The sequence below is a fragment of the Centropristis striata genome, chromosome 3 (assembly GCF_030273125.1).
Source record: "Centropristis striata isolate RG_2023a ecotype Rhode Island chromosome 3, C.striata_1.0, whole genome shotgun sequence".
NCBI classification, from domain to species: domain Eukaryota; kingdom Metazoa; phylum Chordata; class Actinopteri; order Perciformes; family Serranidae; genus Centropristis; species Centropristis striata.
Window position 1 is genome coordinate 43,629,092 of NC_081519.1, and position 17,821 is coordinate 43,646,912.

At 38.1% G+C, this 17,821-nt stretch overlaps 1 protein-coding gene across 1 annotated transcript; it reads left to right on the plus strand.

The window, feature by feature from the left end:
* Window positions 1-2,871: 2,871 nt before the first annotated feature.
* On the plus strand, window positions 2,872-13,290 carry LOC131968317 (H-2 class I histocompatibility antigen, Q9 alpha chain-like). Its single transcript, XM_059329140.1, has 5 exons — window positions 2,872-3,121; window positions 4,751-5,017; window positions 8,175-8,450; window positions 8,956-9,258; window positions 11,465-13,290. The coding sequence occupies exons 1-5, from the start codon at window positions 3,064-3,066 to the stop codon at window positions 11,590-11,592; spliced, it is 1,032 nt and encodes a 343-aa protein (XP_059185123.1). The 5' UTR covers window positions 2,872-3,063; the 3' UTR covers window positions 11,593-13,290.
* The last annotated feature ends 4,531 nt before the right edge of the window (window positions 13,291-17,821 follow it).

The window sequence follows — 17,821 nt, forward strand, 5'->3', positions numbered from 1 at the left end:
GACTGGTACAAATCTCACCCCTGGTTAGAATACTCTCACTCAAAAGATGCAACTTACTGTTTTGCTTGTAGGCATTTTTCACTCCCTGATGCTCCAAGGACTGTTTTCACCTCATTCAAGGGTTATCGTAACTGGAAAAAGGCTACAATGAAAGACAGTGGTTTCTGTTCTCATGCCAGATCTGAAGGTTATGTAAAAAGACTGAGGGACAAACTGGGAGAATGTGTGTTCTGAGTGAACAATAACAGCGTTGTCCAGAACCGTGTTTGAGTGCCTTGACCCATTTATTTCCTGTGTATTTATGCTCACCTTAGTACAGCTCAGTTCAATGGTCTTCATGGGTAAGTTTTTCTTTTGATAGTTTCTTCTTGTCAAAAACTGTTTGCTTCCCCACTCACATATCTGCCACTCAACACCTGTGTCTTACCTTAATGCCTTTCCTGTGATAATGCCCCACCTACAGTAGTGTTACCATACTTCTATCTCCTATTAAGTGAGATCACATTGTATGGTCACGTATTCCTAATATGAACTGTTTCACATGAAACCTCAAATGCAAGACATTGATTGCATGAGATTAAGTTTGTCTGTATGAGTTTGTAAATGGCAGCCCGTGTCCTTTTGTAGTGTGTACATACTATTTGTCATCAAACAGTGATAACTGATTAAATTCAGTATATATATGTCTGCCATATGTTGCCACCTTTCAAAAATTCCTGCCTCCCCATAAATATTCAGGGTCAGCTGTGAGAGAAGTCACTGCAGTGAAACAATCTGCCAGAGAAACATTCCTCAGTCTTTCCAACTACAACTTCCTTTTGAGTCTTTAGAGTCAGGTTCATGAATATCAGTTTATCTAAACTCTCTCTAACTTGCTTTTCCCTCCGTAACTCTCACTCCAAGATTAAATTTAAAATCCTGTTATACATCATAATCTGCACTCACTTTTATTTCTCCCATTGGACCTGCAGCTCGTCTCCTAAAGGGGCGTGGCAGTAACTGAACTCACCTGACAGGTACAGGGACTGAGAGGTCAGTGAGCCGTCTCGCTTGGTACCTGTCTCTGTTGACACACCTTTATTGAGAGATAAAGAAGTTCCTCATGTGGCATCTCCAGGTACCATCACCTTTTAATTCTTTGCTTCACTTTTCCAGTCAGTGCTGATTTTGTTCCTGCGCAGCTAAAACACATCTTTATATTTATTTATTTTAACTTCTACTTGGCCTTGATATGACTATTTGTTTGTAACTGAATAACACTGAATGCACCATATTCACGATGTTTGTGCTGATTGTATAATCTTGTTTTTCTGACAGTTAAACACTCCTTGAAGATTTTTATAACTGGATCTTCTGGTGATAAACTCAGGTATTGATCAGCAGAAAGAGGTTTGGTCAACCAGAGCTCAAACCTCAAAGTAACAAATAATATAAATACTACAATGTCTGGATAAAAGATGTGACACAGATTGATTTGTTTGTGTAATAATCATGAACATTTTTGTCTCAGTTGGAATAGTGACAACAAAACATCTAAGTTTCTTATTAAACCTTATTAACTTCTATAACTTTTTATAAAGTCCTTCAACAGCAGTAAGAGAGGGTGGAAACAGAGAAGCTATATGAAGCGCCAAAGCAAAATGAAAAGCAGGATCATGTATTCAAACATCAACAGAGGTGTTCAGTTTCTGTTGTTTGAGCAGTTTTCAGCGTCCACAGCTTCAAATCAGCTCCGGAGCATTTATTCTGTAGGACAGAGCTGAGCTGATCTGATGCTTGTGTTTAAGAAGCTCTCTGACTCGCTTTCTGCTTCACTTTTATTTATTTTCATTCCAAACTCCAACAATGAGGTGAAATATTGTTTCATGGAGACCACCTTGTGTTTTATGATATTGTTTGTCCTGATAGTTGACCTGATGTGTGCCAACACCAGTGTTCAGGCCTGTAGTGGAGCTAAACTAAACACTTTAACATACTGACATATTTCATAGAACAGCTCATTAGATAAGAACTTCAGAGGGATTTAATATGTTCCCCTCCATCTCATTTAATAAGCAGATGGTTTGACTGCTCACATATCTGTTTAAAATAACAGATAAAGCCAGTCTGTAGATCAACTGCAGCTTTGAACCACTGGGGGCAGCACCTCACCTCATTTACTCACTATAACATCCAGGAAACCAAACTTGGATTTGTTGTTTGTTGTTGATATTTTTGATCAGGACTGTTTTAAATCCCAGGGCAGCCATACAGAACAAAAGAACAATAAGACACTACTGAATCCCCACAAACTGCTCAGTGTCTGGTCTGTAGCTGACAGTAACCTCTGACCTGACACAACATTTCTGCACATTTCATTAGTCTGCAAAACATGTTGACAAGATGTGAGCAGCAGAAAGAATAAAACTCCTTTCATATGTGAACAAAGTTGAGTGTCTCCCCGTCCTCTTACACAGGCTGAAGTAACATCATATACAGGAGCATCTCAATGAATTAGAATATCATAGAAAGTTTATTTATGTCAGTAGTTCAATTCAAAAAGGTGAAATAACACATTATATAGATCCATTATACACAGAATGAACCATTTCATGTCTTCATTTATTTAATTTATTCTTATTATAATGATTATGGCTTACATTTAATGAAGACCTGAAATTCAGTGTCTCAAATGTGAATATTGCAAAAAAAACAACAACATAAAAAGTCTGTTTAATGTGTAAATGTTGTCCTCTGAAAAGTCTGTCATCTATATGACTCAATACTTGGTTGGGACTGTTTGACTTGAACTACTGGAAATAGTCTTTTCTATGATATTGTCATTTATTGAGACGCACATATACTTTCACTTTCGTTCATAACCTGTCTGAGTCTGTTTTACCTAGATACAAGTGACGTCATGCTCAGAATAAATTCCCATTGGCTCAGATGAAGGTTTGTTCAGCGTCACCTCTTGTTTTCTCCTCATTTCAACTCTGATTGTGGAGCAGGAAGGATGATCTCTGTTTCTCTCTTCAGACAAACCCACAAAGCTTCACTCTGGTAAATCTTCAGACGGTCACAATGCAGATCTTTGCTGCTCTGGTTCTCCTGGGAACAGCCCTGCATGGCGCTGCACCAAGTGAGTTCACATTGTTTTGTTGCTTTATTGTGAAAGAAACAAAATGCTTCATGTCTTTCTACACTGTATTTATGAGTTTCAGCGTTTTATGAATGTCTTTGATGTTTATTTCCTGGACTTCTGTGTATATTATAGAAATATTAAAAAGTAACAACCCATCATCTTAAAGTTGACGTCAGTAAATCCTGTCTGTTCACCTCATTGAATGATCCCTATAAACTTTAGTTGAACTTTTGTAAAGAGGGATAGTCAATACTTTAATCCTGAAAAGGGCACAAGTGTGTTTTCATCAACTTTTATATCTTTTATTTGTGTCATTATTATATTATATTATTATTATATATTATCAGGACCATTAAGACCGATACGGTCTGATCATGTTAATGTTAAAATGGCAGCATGACGTTGCAGCGCAACAACTCCACCTGACTGCAGGGTGCGATTCTGGGCGGAGCTTAACGTCCGTTGAGGTGGGTGGAGTCAAACGTTGAGGTGGGTGGAGTCAAACATTGAGGTGGGTGGAGTCTGTTAGATTTACTCAGTGGCACCACTTATTGATGACAGCCATGAAGTACACTTCTATTATTATTATTATTGGCTGCATTTAAACAAATAAGGAGCATATTTATGTGTTATCGGAATTAAACAGAAATACATATATAACAACATTAGACAAACTATTAGATAATGTAATAGCAGGGATACCACAGCGCACAGTGCAATAACAAGATGTCAGTAAAAATGTGAAATGACAAATAAGGAAGTTTAAAGCGGCATTAAAGCTTTAAAAAAAAAAGCTGTTGTCATTCCCATTTTCATTATGCCAACCTCAATGTTTGACTCCACCCTCAACCTCCGTAGAGCTCCGCCCAAATTGCACCCTGCAGTCGGGGGCTTCTCTCGCGCAACAGTCCAGGCCACATTTAGAAAAATAAATTTTAAAAACAACATTAAAAGACTTTTATACTAAACGGTTCTTGTCCATAACTACATTTAGTGCTCTAATACAAGATATTAGTGTTTTACGGTCGTTTCTTATATAAAGTGTGTCGCTATTATTCCGTCTGTGTCCGCGACTGAAATGTTTATTTTCCTGTTGGAGTCTTCTCCCTGAACACAAATGTGAAGTCATGTTGGGTCAAACCGTTTTGCTGAACAGTTAGTTTTTCTTATCACTATATATATTTTTGGTCGACGACATGGACTGCTGTTTTTGAACTCGAGTCCATTATAATTCAGGGAAAAACAGGAGTACCATGTGTCCAAAGACCTACAAGGAGCATAATTAAGTGTTTGGTATCTTTATTGAACTCAGAACAAGCTGAATATAAAAGTATATGTGCACATATGCAGTGAAAAAAAATCATAGGTTTTTTATTTTTATTTTTTTATCTGAAAAGTCAGTTGGTATCGTTGTTTTCCTGCTGAAGCCAAACAACTTCCTGCTTTGTTGGTACAATATTTGATATTGTTCAGTAATGTGTGTAAACAGAATAACTTAGACTGTAACATTATATATTTACATTAACTATTAATTAATTAATTTCTGTGAGCAGGAAAATAAGATTGTTAAGTGATTTATAAAACTGTGATATAAAAACTGAAATGATGACTTGTTTTTTCTTACAGTGACTCACTCTATGATGAATTTCATCACTGCATCGTCTCAAGTCCCAAACTTCCCAGAGTTTGTGTTTGTTGGTTTGGTTAATGATATTGAGGTAGTGCATTATGATAGTAACAGCAGGAAATATGAACCCAAACAGGAGTGGATGATCAGAGTCACAGAAGATGATCCTCAGTACTGGCAGAGGGAGACTGAGATTCTATTTGGTGACCAGCAGGTCTTCAAAAACAACATTGAAGTTGTAAAGCAGCGCTTCAACCAAACTGGAGGTTTGTTGATGTTTCACTTTCTACTGATAAAATGTTGTTTATTGTGTTGTATATTTTTATATTTTCATCCTGTATTTTAGTACACAGACGTTAACACACACACACACACACACCCCATTGTCAGATGAAAGTGTTTGACAGCTTTTCTTGACTGAAACCCAGTCAGACACTGAGACTAGTGAATGCTGCTATACTACATGGATACAGTGTTTGTGTCCATCCCATAATAACCAGCAGAGATTATTAACACTTTATCTCCACTAGATTAGATCAGAGTAACTCTACTGAACTGCCCACAGAGAGTCGCTCCATAATAACTCTACTGCAGGAACCTGTTGATCTCAACAGTTTAACAACACACAGCTGATAGAGGAACATTACTGCCTGGTTTCTCAAAGTGTGGAGCCGGGACTGTAAAGGGGACACAGGCTGCTTCTGATGGGTCTTCATATGAGAGGAGGAGCGGTTTGTTTTAATAAAGCTGCTGACAGGACGACATAGTGAACGTCTCATTCAGATCAGAGGTTTAAAGAGTTTAACAGCTCCACTACCTACTAATACACAGTGTGTCCATCCCATAATATACCTTTATATGTTGTAGAAGGACAGATTATATTTGTTTATTTCACTTCACCACAGTGTGTGTAGGTCATAATATATGTATATAGTGCTGAAACAATTAGTCTATAAACTGTTTGGATGATCAACAGAACTCACACGCTTTGATAATCAAATAATCATTTAAGTCTTTTTTTCAGCAAAAATATCAAAAAGTTTCTAGTTCCAGTTCCTCAAATATGAGCATGATCTACTTTTCTCTGTTTTATATCATTTTATGTTAAATACTGTTCCGTTTTGGTTTGATGAAAGAGCAATTAGAAGATTTCTCCTTTTGCTCTGAGGACTTCTGAGTGTCCTTTTTTCGTTACATAATCAATGACAACTGTAATTAATTTGAGCCACAAATATTTAGAAAAACCACAGATGAGATTAGATTAACTTTACTTGACCATGGTGGGTCGGTTCCATAATAACATCAATAGTGCTGAAACAATCACTCAATTAATTGATTAGTTGATTGACAGAAAAGTAGTCGACACAAATTTTGACAATCAAATAATAATTTAAGTCTTATAGAAGAGGATATTGTTGGACTGATCCACTGGCTGCAGGGTCTCAATGTAACGTTCAGTTCAGGTTTAATCAGAGTCTGATGATCAGGACTCCACCTCAGTGTGTCTGTTCCTGCAGCTCACATGAAGCCACACCACCTTCAGCAGTGGAGACAAACTGGTGTCTCAGTGGAGACAAACTGGTGGTCTCAGTGGAGACAAACTGGTGTCTCAGTGGAGACAAACTAGTGGTCTCAGTGGAGACAAACTGGTGTCTCAGTGGAGACAAACTAGTGGTCTCAGTGGAGACAAACTGGTGTCTCAGTGGAGACAAACTAGTGGTCTCAGTGGAGACAAACTGGTGTCTCAGTGGAGACAAACTGGTGTCTCAGTGGAGACAAACTGGTGGTCTCAGTGGAGACAAACTGGTGTCTCAGTGGAGACAAACTGGTGGTCTCAGTGGAGACACTGGCCCTCATTTATCAAGCGAGCGTAGAAACGAGCGCAGATCTAAGCGTATATTTGGTCTTGCGACAGGGTCCACGTGTGATTTATCAAACGATTGTATCTCTCCAATCACAGCGTAAGAATGATCGGCTGTTGATAAATGTGGCGGCTCGAAACGAGCGTCATTTAAATACCACGCCCTAATATATACCCGATTCAGAAGACTCGCCTTCAGAGTTTACGACACCGAAGGACGCAATACGGCCAAAAAGAGGATTTTTTCACCCTCTAAACTCAGCTTTATTAGCAAAGTGCACCATTACGATTAACAATAGGGGCAATATAGACACATTAAAGAAATACGCAGCGACGGAGGTTTATGAAATAAAAGTACTTATAGTTATAAACTCAAACAAGTCCAGTGATTATTTTACATTTGGAGCACGGACTTAGAAGTTTTCAGCTTTTTGGTTGAAGGAAGTAAACAATGTTTTAAAGTAAGTTTTAATTCTAAAAGAAGAGGAATTTCTCAGAGGCAGAAAGTGAAACGCTGACGTCCAACAGCTGCAACACAACAAACTGGTTTTGTTTGGCAGCATAAAAAGTGAAAAAGAAGGAAATCAGTGGTGCTGTCAGCAGAGTAGCGGACTATTAAACTCCCGGCGAGGTTTGAGTAATTACATCGTTATATAAAGCCTAATAATCTATATAATATCCGAATATTGCTATTATTATGATGGAGAGATATTATTCACCTCTTTACATTTACTAATAATGATGTCCTAGTCAGAGGAGCGTGTGGCAGCGCTGATTGGAAATGTTTCTATTCGGGCAGCACCGCTGGTGGAGGAGACGCTGACGCTCCGGTGTCGGAGCTGGATAATAATAATAATAATAATAATGATAATAACAGTAAACAGCAGAAGACAACAACATTTAATGTCCTCGGCTGGTATTCTGTTTAAAGAATTTCACGATCGCAGGGTTTATTTATTTATGGATAATGTTTTAATGATAAATTATGTAGTCTAAACATGTTTTGCTTTGTCACTATTAAAAATCAAAACACCACAGAGTTTTATCAGCTCCAGGCATCGATACAATAGTCTAAGATCAATTCTCCGACTCAGACGTGTGCACTTCACGCTGACTCAGATTCGCGTACACGAGCTGAGAGCAGACATGAGATCTGATCGTACCGTCCGCTCACGTCCAAATTGATAAATGCCGAGGCTTGCGTAGAAATCATCTTACGCCCACTTTACGCTCACTTTCTGACGTACGCTCGTTTGATAAATGAGGGCCAATGTGTCTCTGTGGTTAAAGAAAAGAGGATATGAAGTGTGTTAGGATGTCCCTCTGTTTCCCAGCAGTCTCTGCCTCTCTGTCTCTCTCTAAGACGTCCACACTGTCCAGATGATGGCTGGCTGTAAGTGGTTGTCATGGAGACAATAACAGCAGGAGGTGTAGATTCTGTGTGTGAGTGTCTGTGGATCAGTGTGTCTCTGTGGTAAAGATGTGATATCAGCTGGTGATAGATGACTGGGCTGTGATCTCACTCTGGTTTACTGCAGTGTCTCTGTCTCTCTGTCTCTCAGGTGTCCACATACTCCAGAGGATGATTGGCTGTGAATGGGATGATGAGACTGATGAGGTCAAAGGTTATGAACAGTATGCTTATGATGGAGAAGACTTATCATTGGACCTGGAGACAGAGACATGGGTCGCTCCAAAACAACAGGCTGTCATCACCAAACACAAGTGGGATAATAATAAAGCTTGGATGGATCGGTACAAACACTACCACACCGTGTATTGTCCTGCGGAGCTGAAGAAGCTTGTGAACTTGGGGAGGAGCTCTCTGCTGAGAAAAGGTAGAGTCACATGACCTGATGTAGTTTAATGACCACGACAATGTTAATATGTCTTCTGTGTTTCCAACCATAAGTAACATTACAATAAATATAAAGCATACAGAGGCTGAATCTGTCTCAGTTTAAACACATTTCTTTTTCTCTCTCGTCTCTTTATTTCTCTGACTCAACACATTTATCCCCACTCGTCTGTCTCACACTCACTGTCCACTGCACTCTTTAATCTGTCTCACCTCTCTTCATCTGTTTCTTCCCTTCTGTCTCTGTTAGAGACTATGAAAGGGCAGAATATCACTTTGCCTTCGCGGGCTCAATATGAACGCCGTAAGGCAAAAAGCAGGCAAAGATCTTTCCAGCAATATAGCGGGACATTTGCAGTATGAAAGGGGCTTTCTTTTATCAATTAATGAGATGTATTTGCATTGTATACATACTGTATATATAGTGTATTAAGGTAGTGATAGTAATAAAGAACCTATAAACTGTGTTTCTCTTCTCTCTGCAGACCTTCCCTCAGTGTCTCTCCTCCAGAAGACTCCCTCCTCTCCAGTCAGCTGCCACGCTACAGGTTTCTACCCTGACGGAGCCATGATGTTCTGGAGGAAAGATGGAGAGGAGCTTCATGAGGACGTGGACCTCGGAGAGATCCTCCCCAACCACGATGGATCCTTCCAGATGAGTGTTGACCTGGACCTCTCATCAGTCAAACCTGAAGACTGGACCAGGTACGACTGTGTGTTTCAGCGGGTTGGTGTGAAGGAGCACATCTTCACCAGACTGGAAGAAGAAAAGATCAGGACCAACAGAGGTGAGACTTCTATCTGGCTTTGTTTTGTTTACAGTTTCTTCTATCTAGTTTTTTATATATAATTTTAAGACTTGGATCAGAAATCGTTCTGCTGTTCACTTGTCCTGTGAATAGTTTGAATGACACTAAAGTTAATCTTGAATCTCTCTTCTGCTTTAAGTATTAAACCAATACATTTACCCACTTCTGCACCCAGAATTATTACCACAGTTTGTTTTGTGTTGCCTGTCCAAAGTTTGCTTAAGCTTAAGTTGAAATAAAAAAAATATAAATAATAATAATTTATTATCAATTAATTTTGTTAGGTTTTTATCACTTTTAGAAAGTCAATTTTAGTTTTCAAATCACATTAAAAATAAGTATAATAAGTATAATCTACACATTTTTTAACAATTTGTATCCACAGTTCAGAGAAAATACTATATAATAATCACTGTATTGACTGAACTACTGGCCAGTTTTAGAGGCTGAATAATGGAATAATTTAATAAATATTTGAAAGAACGTATCTATCAGTAAATTAGTCAGAATCAAGTTTATTGGTCGAGGGTCTTAAAATTCAAAATGGAGTTTGTGTCAAAAACCCACATATGGGACAGAAACCAACACAGACATGCAGATAAACAAAGACAACAAAGTTATAGACAAGGATAAACAAGCAACAAATGGATACAATAATTATTTACAGATAAGAAGGGATAAAAAATAACAATAGTAGAACAAACTAGAAAATTTCCTAAATAAAATTGGTGGAAATAAATTCTGAAAGGGCCACGGGGGCTACTGCCGGTGTGTGTACACTATGATGAGATTCTTCAGAGATTTCAAACAATTAATACTAGTAATGTTATGATACTATATAATATACAAGGAGCACACCTACAACAAGCATTCCTTTACAAGTATTTATTTAAACAGCAACCTATGACCTTTAACCTCAAAATGTGTGTGTGTGTGTGTGTGTGTGTGTGAGAAACATGTGTATCTGGAGGACTGTGCGCGCATGTGTGTGTTACTGTAATCATATAAAGTTACGTGTGTGTCTGTCTGGTTCTCTCTTTCTGTGAGAGATACATCAAAGGCTTTGGGGTCGACCAATCAGAGCAGAGCAATCAACAGAATTAACTGACAGCAGCCAGAGATGGACAGACTGGAATTTCTGGCCTCGAACAGAAAGCATTTTTGGCAAAACCATAATAAAACTGAGTTCTTCCTGAACGTCTACATATGTTTTTTGTGAAGAAAATTGAAGAAATAGCTTTGTAAGAGCGATCTGAAAAACTGTTAAATATGCTTTTCTACAAAAATCTTCCTGCGTTTTAAATATGGGAGCCAATGAGGCTGTTGGTGGTGTTGGTGGATCATCTGTGCGTCCTACGCCCAAACTATAACTCTGACAGCTTTACCAGAGGATTGTAAATGGTAAATGGACCTGCACTTATATAGCGCTTTTCTAGTCGCTTTGCGACCACTCAAAGCTCTTTACACTACAGACTGTGCTCATTCACACACACATTCATACTGGTGGCAGAGGCTACCCTAAACGGTCCCACCTGCCACCATTGGGATTCATTCACACACCGATGAACGCAGCATCGGGAGCAATTTGGGGTTCAGTATCTTGCTCAAGGATACTTCGACATGTAGGCTGCGACGGTCGAACCACCAACCCTTCGGTTAGGGGCCAACCAACTCTACCAACTGAGCCACAGCCTCACAATTGTGAGTGAGAAGACTAATTTTCTTACGTTTCTATGTATAAATTATTTCTGTAGAGTGGAATTTGCGGCCTGGAGCGCAGTTTTCAAATTTATTTTTTGACAGTTTTTTCTCTCCCGCCACACTCTGGTGATGACATCACACACTCTGACACGAACATTCCGTGCAATACACACCCATTATAATCTCAGAATTTCTCCAAAAATGATCATGGCCATTGAACAGGGATTGATAAAAAACTATATGACCTATCGAAACGTGGATTAATACACCGATACACAAGACTTGTGTCTACTGTTTAAAGTTTAAATGGAGTCTCTAGGTGAAATTATGCTATTGCTGTAGGGGCCAGTGCTCGGTGCGATTGCCCCATGTCCCTAACAATGTATACAGGATTGTGTTCTGGTGGACAAACTGACGTTCTTCTCTTCTGACCTGCTTCACCTGTTCAGGTTGTGACTATTTCTTGTTGTTTTCTGCTCAACAGAGAAACCCACTGACAAGAACGGCATCAACATTCCTGCAGTCGTTGTTCCTCTCGTCCTCCTCCTCCTCCTCCTCGCTGTGATTGGATTCTTAGTTTACAGAAGAAGAATAAGAGGAAGATGGTGTTAGAAGATACTCTGGCATTTGGCAGTTGTGACGACTAAAACAATGTGTGTGCCGTTCATATTTGACTTCATACAGATTTTCCATAACAAAGTTGAGAGTTTGATTAAAAAGTATGAAGAGAAAGACACAGATTCTTTCAGAAACCTTCACATCAGCAGGTCAGATAAAGTGTAATATTAAAAAGTCAAATATGAACCTTAAGAAAAACAGTGACACCAAATACAGAAACAGTGTTGAAAAGGATTAAAAATAAATAATTTGTTTAAAAGGCATATTAGCTAAATGCTTACAAAATGTTCACACTAGTTAATGAATCATGGATATTTGAGGTCTAAATGAAGCTGTAAATATGAGGCTTTGTGGAATTTTACTCTCCAAACCTCTATGGTAAATAATTCAGATTTTTATATCTATATCTATTTTCTATTTTCTCTTTAGGTTTATGGACACATTTTGCACTGTGTCTGTAGTGCACTATGGGACATTTAGCAGATATGGTTAATAAAACAGTGGTCATAAATATTAATAAAAATATGTTATGCAAAAATCTTTGTAATATTAACAAAGGATGGGTGGGGGGTAAACACACTTCCATTATTTAAGTTAAGTTTTATACATGAAGTTTATGTGAAATGTCTGATTCCCTGATGAGATTTATGAAACATTTTTGATTTGACCTCTGCAGAATTTCTCACATATGAGAACCATGGACGACTTTGTGTTTCATTCTGAAGTGAACAATCATTTCATTTGCTTTGAATTCTCAGAAATCCTTCTTTTGCAATTGAAAATATAATTCAAAGAAAAGGAACAAATGTCCAAACTTGTTTTTAAATGAGTGACATTTTCCTGGTTAACAGATTCAGCAGATGTGGTTTAACACAAACTGGTGGTGAGCATAAATATTAGACACAAGCCTGAAGTGGAAGGTGAGCTTCTCAAGGGTTTTAATATTTATAATGTTCCACTTAAACATGTTAAATCCAGAAACCCTGTGACAACACAGGACAACATGTGTAAGTTGTTGTGTGATGCTGGTGTCTCTGTGTGTCCTGTCATGTCCCGTACAACACTTCTAAACTCTGTCATGTTGTGGAGAAGATCTCTGATCTGTTTCACAAGGTTTTATGGAGAAGAAGCTCTTTTTCTTTAGTTTTATTTGGTGAACTGGATTCTGTTCTTCACTTAAAAAGTACACCAGTGTGTAAATCATCATGTAAAGATATGGTGTGTATAATATATAAAGCTGTAAAATAAATGTTTCATCTGGATTTCTAGAATGTTTTGTTTTAATTTCCTTCAAATAACTTTTCTTCGTTCATTGCTCTCAAAACTTCTTTTTATGGCTCATTTTTAATTGTCAGTTTTTATCATGTGTCAATATAATATCAAGATAAAATTAATTGTGTAATGTTGATTTGTAAACTTTATTTCAATTTCTTCCAGATAACCTTTTTTCTTAAATTTAGCTTGTGTTCATCACACGTTTTAATTAGTCAGTTTTTATCACGTTAGTAAAATAGAACACTGAAAGTTGTGAAACCTAAAGTGGGAAACTGTTTGTTTGATTTTCTTTCAAAGCTTCTTTTTATGACTCTTATTTATTTGTTTGAATCCGGCTCAGAGTCTTTTCCTGCAAGTCTCCCCCTTTCACTCTGTATCTCTCCCACTATTAAATAAAGCTGAAAAATGGACAAAAAATAGTGTTTGTGTGTTTGTGTTGTTGAGAACATTTCTGTTTAGAGTGTAACAGCCTCCATTTAACTACAACTTGTAATGATCAGGGTTTATATAATGAGTATTGTTCTTCTGAAAAAGACAACAGTTAAGAGTTATTATTTGTTGTTTGTTGGGGTTCAAAGTTTTACTGAATTTATTTTTTTCAGGACAACACTATGGTCTCAATCACTGGTAAAAAAAAAATCTTCAACAATTTGATGTTTGTCAAGACTTTTATTATTTCATCAGTATCTATTTGTAGCTCTGAATACTTTATTTAAGGGTTTTGTGCCTCTTGGTTTTATTTTGAAATGTCCGTGTGGCTTCCAGTGTTATTGATCACAGCAGTTGCATCCAGGTTTTGACAGAAGCTGCAGCTAACTGGGAAATAGCCTGCTAATAATGTGTAGCTGGTAAATATGATGTGTTGTTGATGTTTACCACACTGTTAGGCAGTTTGGAGAATGTGATATGAAATGAGAGTGTTATTTAGCGCTCACGGTTAGCGCCGCTAGCTCCCGTTAGCATGCTGGGCTAACTCCATTGGCATTCCGGGCTAGCGCGTAGCTAGGTCTTGCTAGCATTTAGCTATTAATGTTAGCTGCTAATGTTAGCTGTGTTTAAGCTTTTGGTCCGCTGTGTTTACTGCAATTCATTACTTTATTCATAAGAAGACATTTGTTGACTATAGTTTAAAAGAGTCAATGTTTTGTTTATTGTAAAAAAGTAAAAATAGCTATTTAAGTTACAATTTCATTAATATTATTATATGTAACCTGTTATATGTGGTTTAATCATTTCAGGTTTATGACCTGTGGTCATTTTGTGATAAAATAAAGGAAGACCAAGGATAACAGGAGTTATTGCTTCAGAGTGCTTCCTGTCAAGCCTTTTCGGAGGGCTGAATTTAGAAAATCCGAAAACAATGTTAAAAGTGTAAATAATGGCCCCATTTAGAAGAAAATAGAGGATAAAGAATGGTATGATTTGGGGCGGGGCTACCTTTGATTGACAGGTCACTAACAAGACGAGCCGTCATCAGAGAGAAGCAGAACAATGCGTATCCATGGCAACGTGTCAATAAAGTTATATTTAACAGTTTGGTCTCATAACTTTGACCCTTTAACTGTATTTTCACTTAATGACAGTTTATTTGAACATTTTGTTAATTAAAAATGTCTTGTTCAGCGTTTGGTTGGACTAACAGACACTCCAATGAGTCGCTGTTCATTTTTCTGAGGTAAGAGGGAGGCATAAAAGAAAGCCTTGCCCCCCCTGCTGCAACCCCAGCTGGCAGCAACGAATTAAAAGAAAAGTTACGTCCGATTTGACATTTACCAGCGCGAGTTTCCAATGTCCGACTGCAGTGAATGCAGCACGAGTTAACGTCAGAGCGGCCGGCAAGAGACTGATTTGTTTTGAAAACTGAGTGGCGGGAAGCTAGGGAGCCAGGAGTCGCGAGGAGAGAAGAGACGGCGGGAAAGAGGTAAAAACTGATTAACGATCTATCAAGAAATTAAATTATAATGAAAGCACAGTGCTAGCATAGTTGTGATTCTGGTTTTGAGATGATAAAAATCTGGTTGGAGAAAGTTATTTCGTTAACTATACATGTAATGTTAGCTAGGTCTGACCTTAGTTCTGTGTAAAGTAGGCTACAAACGCTAATATTGATTAAAAGTTACTTTGAATTTTATAGAAATGAAGAGGAAAGGTAGCATACGTAGTCTTTTCTCACCAAAGAGAAAGATGAAAGAAATAGAAAATGAACAACTGAGCAAGGTAGACGGAGAAGATGAGGTGGAAGGAGAGAAAAGATGAAGATGAGGTGGAAGGAGAGAGAAGATGAAGATGAGGTGGAAGGAGAGAGAAGATGAAGATGAGGTGGAAGGAGAGAGAAGATGAAGATGAGGTGGAAGGAGAGAAAAGATGAAGATGAGGTGGATGAGAGAGAGAAGATGAGGTGGAAGGAGAGAGAGAGATGAAGATGAGGTGGATGAGAGAGTGAAGATGAGGTGGAAGGAGAGAGATAATATGAAGATGAGGTGGAAGGAGAGAGAAGATGAAGATGAGGTGGATGAGAGAGAGAAGATGAGGTGGAAGGAGAGAGAGAGATGAAGATGAGGTGGAAGGAGAGAGAGAAGATGAAGATGAGGTGGAAGGAGAGAGAGAAGGGCAACAGAAAAGTGACAGAGAAAGAATACAAGGCCAAGGCGACCAGGGACGTTTTGCTATAAGCTGTATTTAAGAGACATTGCTTAGACTTCTTAAAATAAATATAAATATTCATGTTTGCTTATATGAGTAATTGTGGAAACTTGTCAGTGTGAAAGTGTGATGAGATGGGGACAGAGTTTTAATATTTTGTGAAGTGTATTTTAGATCTATTGCTCAGATTAAATTCCAAAATTAAACAAAATAACCTAAAATACTCTCCCAGGCTAAAATGTTAGTGTGTGTTAAACACAGTCTGATGGTTATAACTTATCAATGACAGTTCCAAATTGATTATGTTTTACTAGTCATTATATTGTATAATTAGTTCAGATGTAATGCAGTTTAAGTTTTTCCTCCTCTCCATCTTCTAGACGTATCCAAGTCCAGGTGTGAGGTGCCAGTGTGAGAGAGTTTCCCTAAGACCCTCCAGGGAGGAGCCAGGAGAAGCTTCAGCAGCGACTGGTACAAATCTCACCCCTGGTTAGAATACTCTCACTCAAAAGATGCGACTTACTGTTTTGCTTGTAGGCATTTTTCACTCCCCGATGCTCCAAGGACTGTTTTCACCTCATTCAAGGGTTATCGTAACTGGAAAAAGGCTACAATGAAAGACAGTGGTTTCTGTTCTCATACCAGATCTGAAGGTTATGTAAAAAGACTGAGGGACAAACTGGGAGAATGTGTGTTCTGAGTGAACAATAACAGCGTTGTCCAGAACCGTGTTTGAGTGCCTTGACCCATTTATTTCCAGTGTATTGATGCTCACCTTAGTACAGCTCAGTTCAATGGTCTTCATGGGTAAGTTTTTATTTTGATAGTTTCTTCTTGTCAAAAACTGTTTGCTTCCCCTCTCACATATCTGCCACTCAACACCTGTGTCTTACCTTAATGCCTTTCCTGTGATAATGCCCCACCTACAGTAGTGTTACCATACTTCTATCTCCTATTAAGTGAGATCACATTGTATGGTCACGTATTCCTAATATGAACTGTTTCACATGAAACCTCAAATGCAAGACATTGATTGCATGAGATTAAGTTTGTCTGTATGAGTTTGTAAATGGCAGCCCGTGCCCTTTTGTAGTGTGTACATACTATTTGTCATCAAACAGTGATAACTGATTAAATTCAGTATATATATGTCTGCCATATGTTGCCACCCTTCAAAAACTCCTGCCTCCCCATAAATATTCAGGGTCAGCTGTGAGAGAAGTCACTGCAGTGAAACAATCTGCCAGAGAAACATTCCTCAGTCTTTCCAACTACAACTTCCTTTTGAGTCTTTAGAGTCAGGTTCATGAATATCAGTTTATCTAAACTCGCTCTAACTTGCTTTTCCCTCCGTATCTCTCACTCCAAAATTAAAATTAAAATCCTGTTATTCATCATAATCTGCACTCACTTTTATTCCTCCCATTGGACCTGCAGCTCGTCTCCTAAAGGGGCGTGGCAGTAACTGAACTCACCTGACAGGTACAGGGACTGAGAGGTCAGTGAGCCGTCTCGCTTGGTACCTGTCTCTGTTGACACACCTTTATTGAGAGATAAAGAAGTTCCTCATGTGGCATCTCCAGGTACGATCACCTTTTTAATCTTTGCTTCACTTTTCCAGTCAGCTCTGATTTTGTTCCTGCGCAGCTAAAACACGTCTTTTATATTTATTTATTTTAACTTCCACTTGGCCTTGATATGACTATTTGTTTGTAACTGAATAACACTGAATGCACCATATTCACAATGTTTGTACTGATTTTAAAATCTTGTTTTTCTGACAGTTAAACACTCCTTGAAGATTTTTATAACTGGATCTTCTGGTGATAAACTCAGGTATTGATCAGCAGAAAGAGGTTTGTTCAACCAGAGCTCAAAGTAACAAATAATATAAATACTACAATGTCTGGATAAAAGATGTGACACAGATTGATTTGTTTGTGTAATAATCATAAATATTTTTGTCTCAGTTGGAATAGTGAGAACAAAAGATCTAAGTTTCTTATTAAACCTTATTAAATTCTATAACTTTTTATAAAGTCCTTCAACAGCAATAAGAGAGGGTGGAAACAGAGAAGCTATATGAAGCGCCAAAGCAAAATGAAAAGCAGGATCATGTGTTCAAACATCAACAGAGGTGTTCAGTTTCTGTTGTTTGAGCAGTTTTCAGCGTCCACAGCTTCAAATCAGCTCCGGAGCATTTATTCTGTAGGACAGAGCTGAGCTGATCTGATGCTTGTGTTTAAGAAGCTCTCTGACTCGCTTTCTGCTTCACTTTTATTTCTTTTCATTTCAAACTCCAACA

What these genes read in the sequence shown, in the direction of transcription:
- LOC131968317 (XM_059329140.1), top strand. Translation starts at nt 3,064, where the DNA reads ATGCAGATCTTTGCTGCTCTGGTTCTCCTGGGAACAGCCCTGCATGGC. An exon ending in CCTGCATGGCGCTGCACCAA is followed by an intron (nt 3,122 to 4,750) that starts GTGAGTTCACAT and finishes TTTTTCTTACAG; the next exon opens with TGACTCACTCTATGATGAAT. An exon ending in GAGCTCTCTGCTGAGAAAAG is followed by an intron (nt 8,451 to 8,955) that starts GTAGAGTCACAT and finishes TTCTCTCTGCAG; the next exon opens with ACCTTCCCTCAGTGTCTCTC.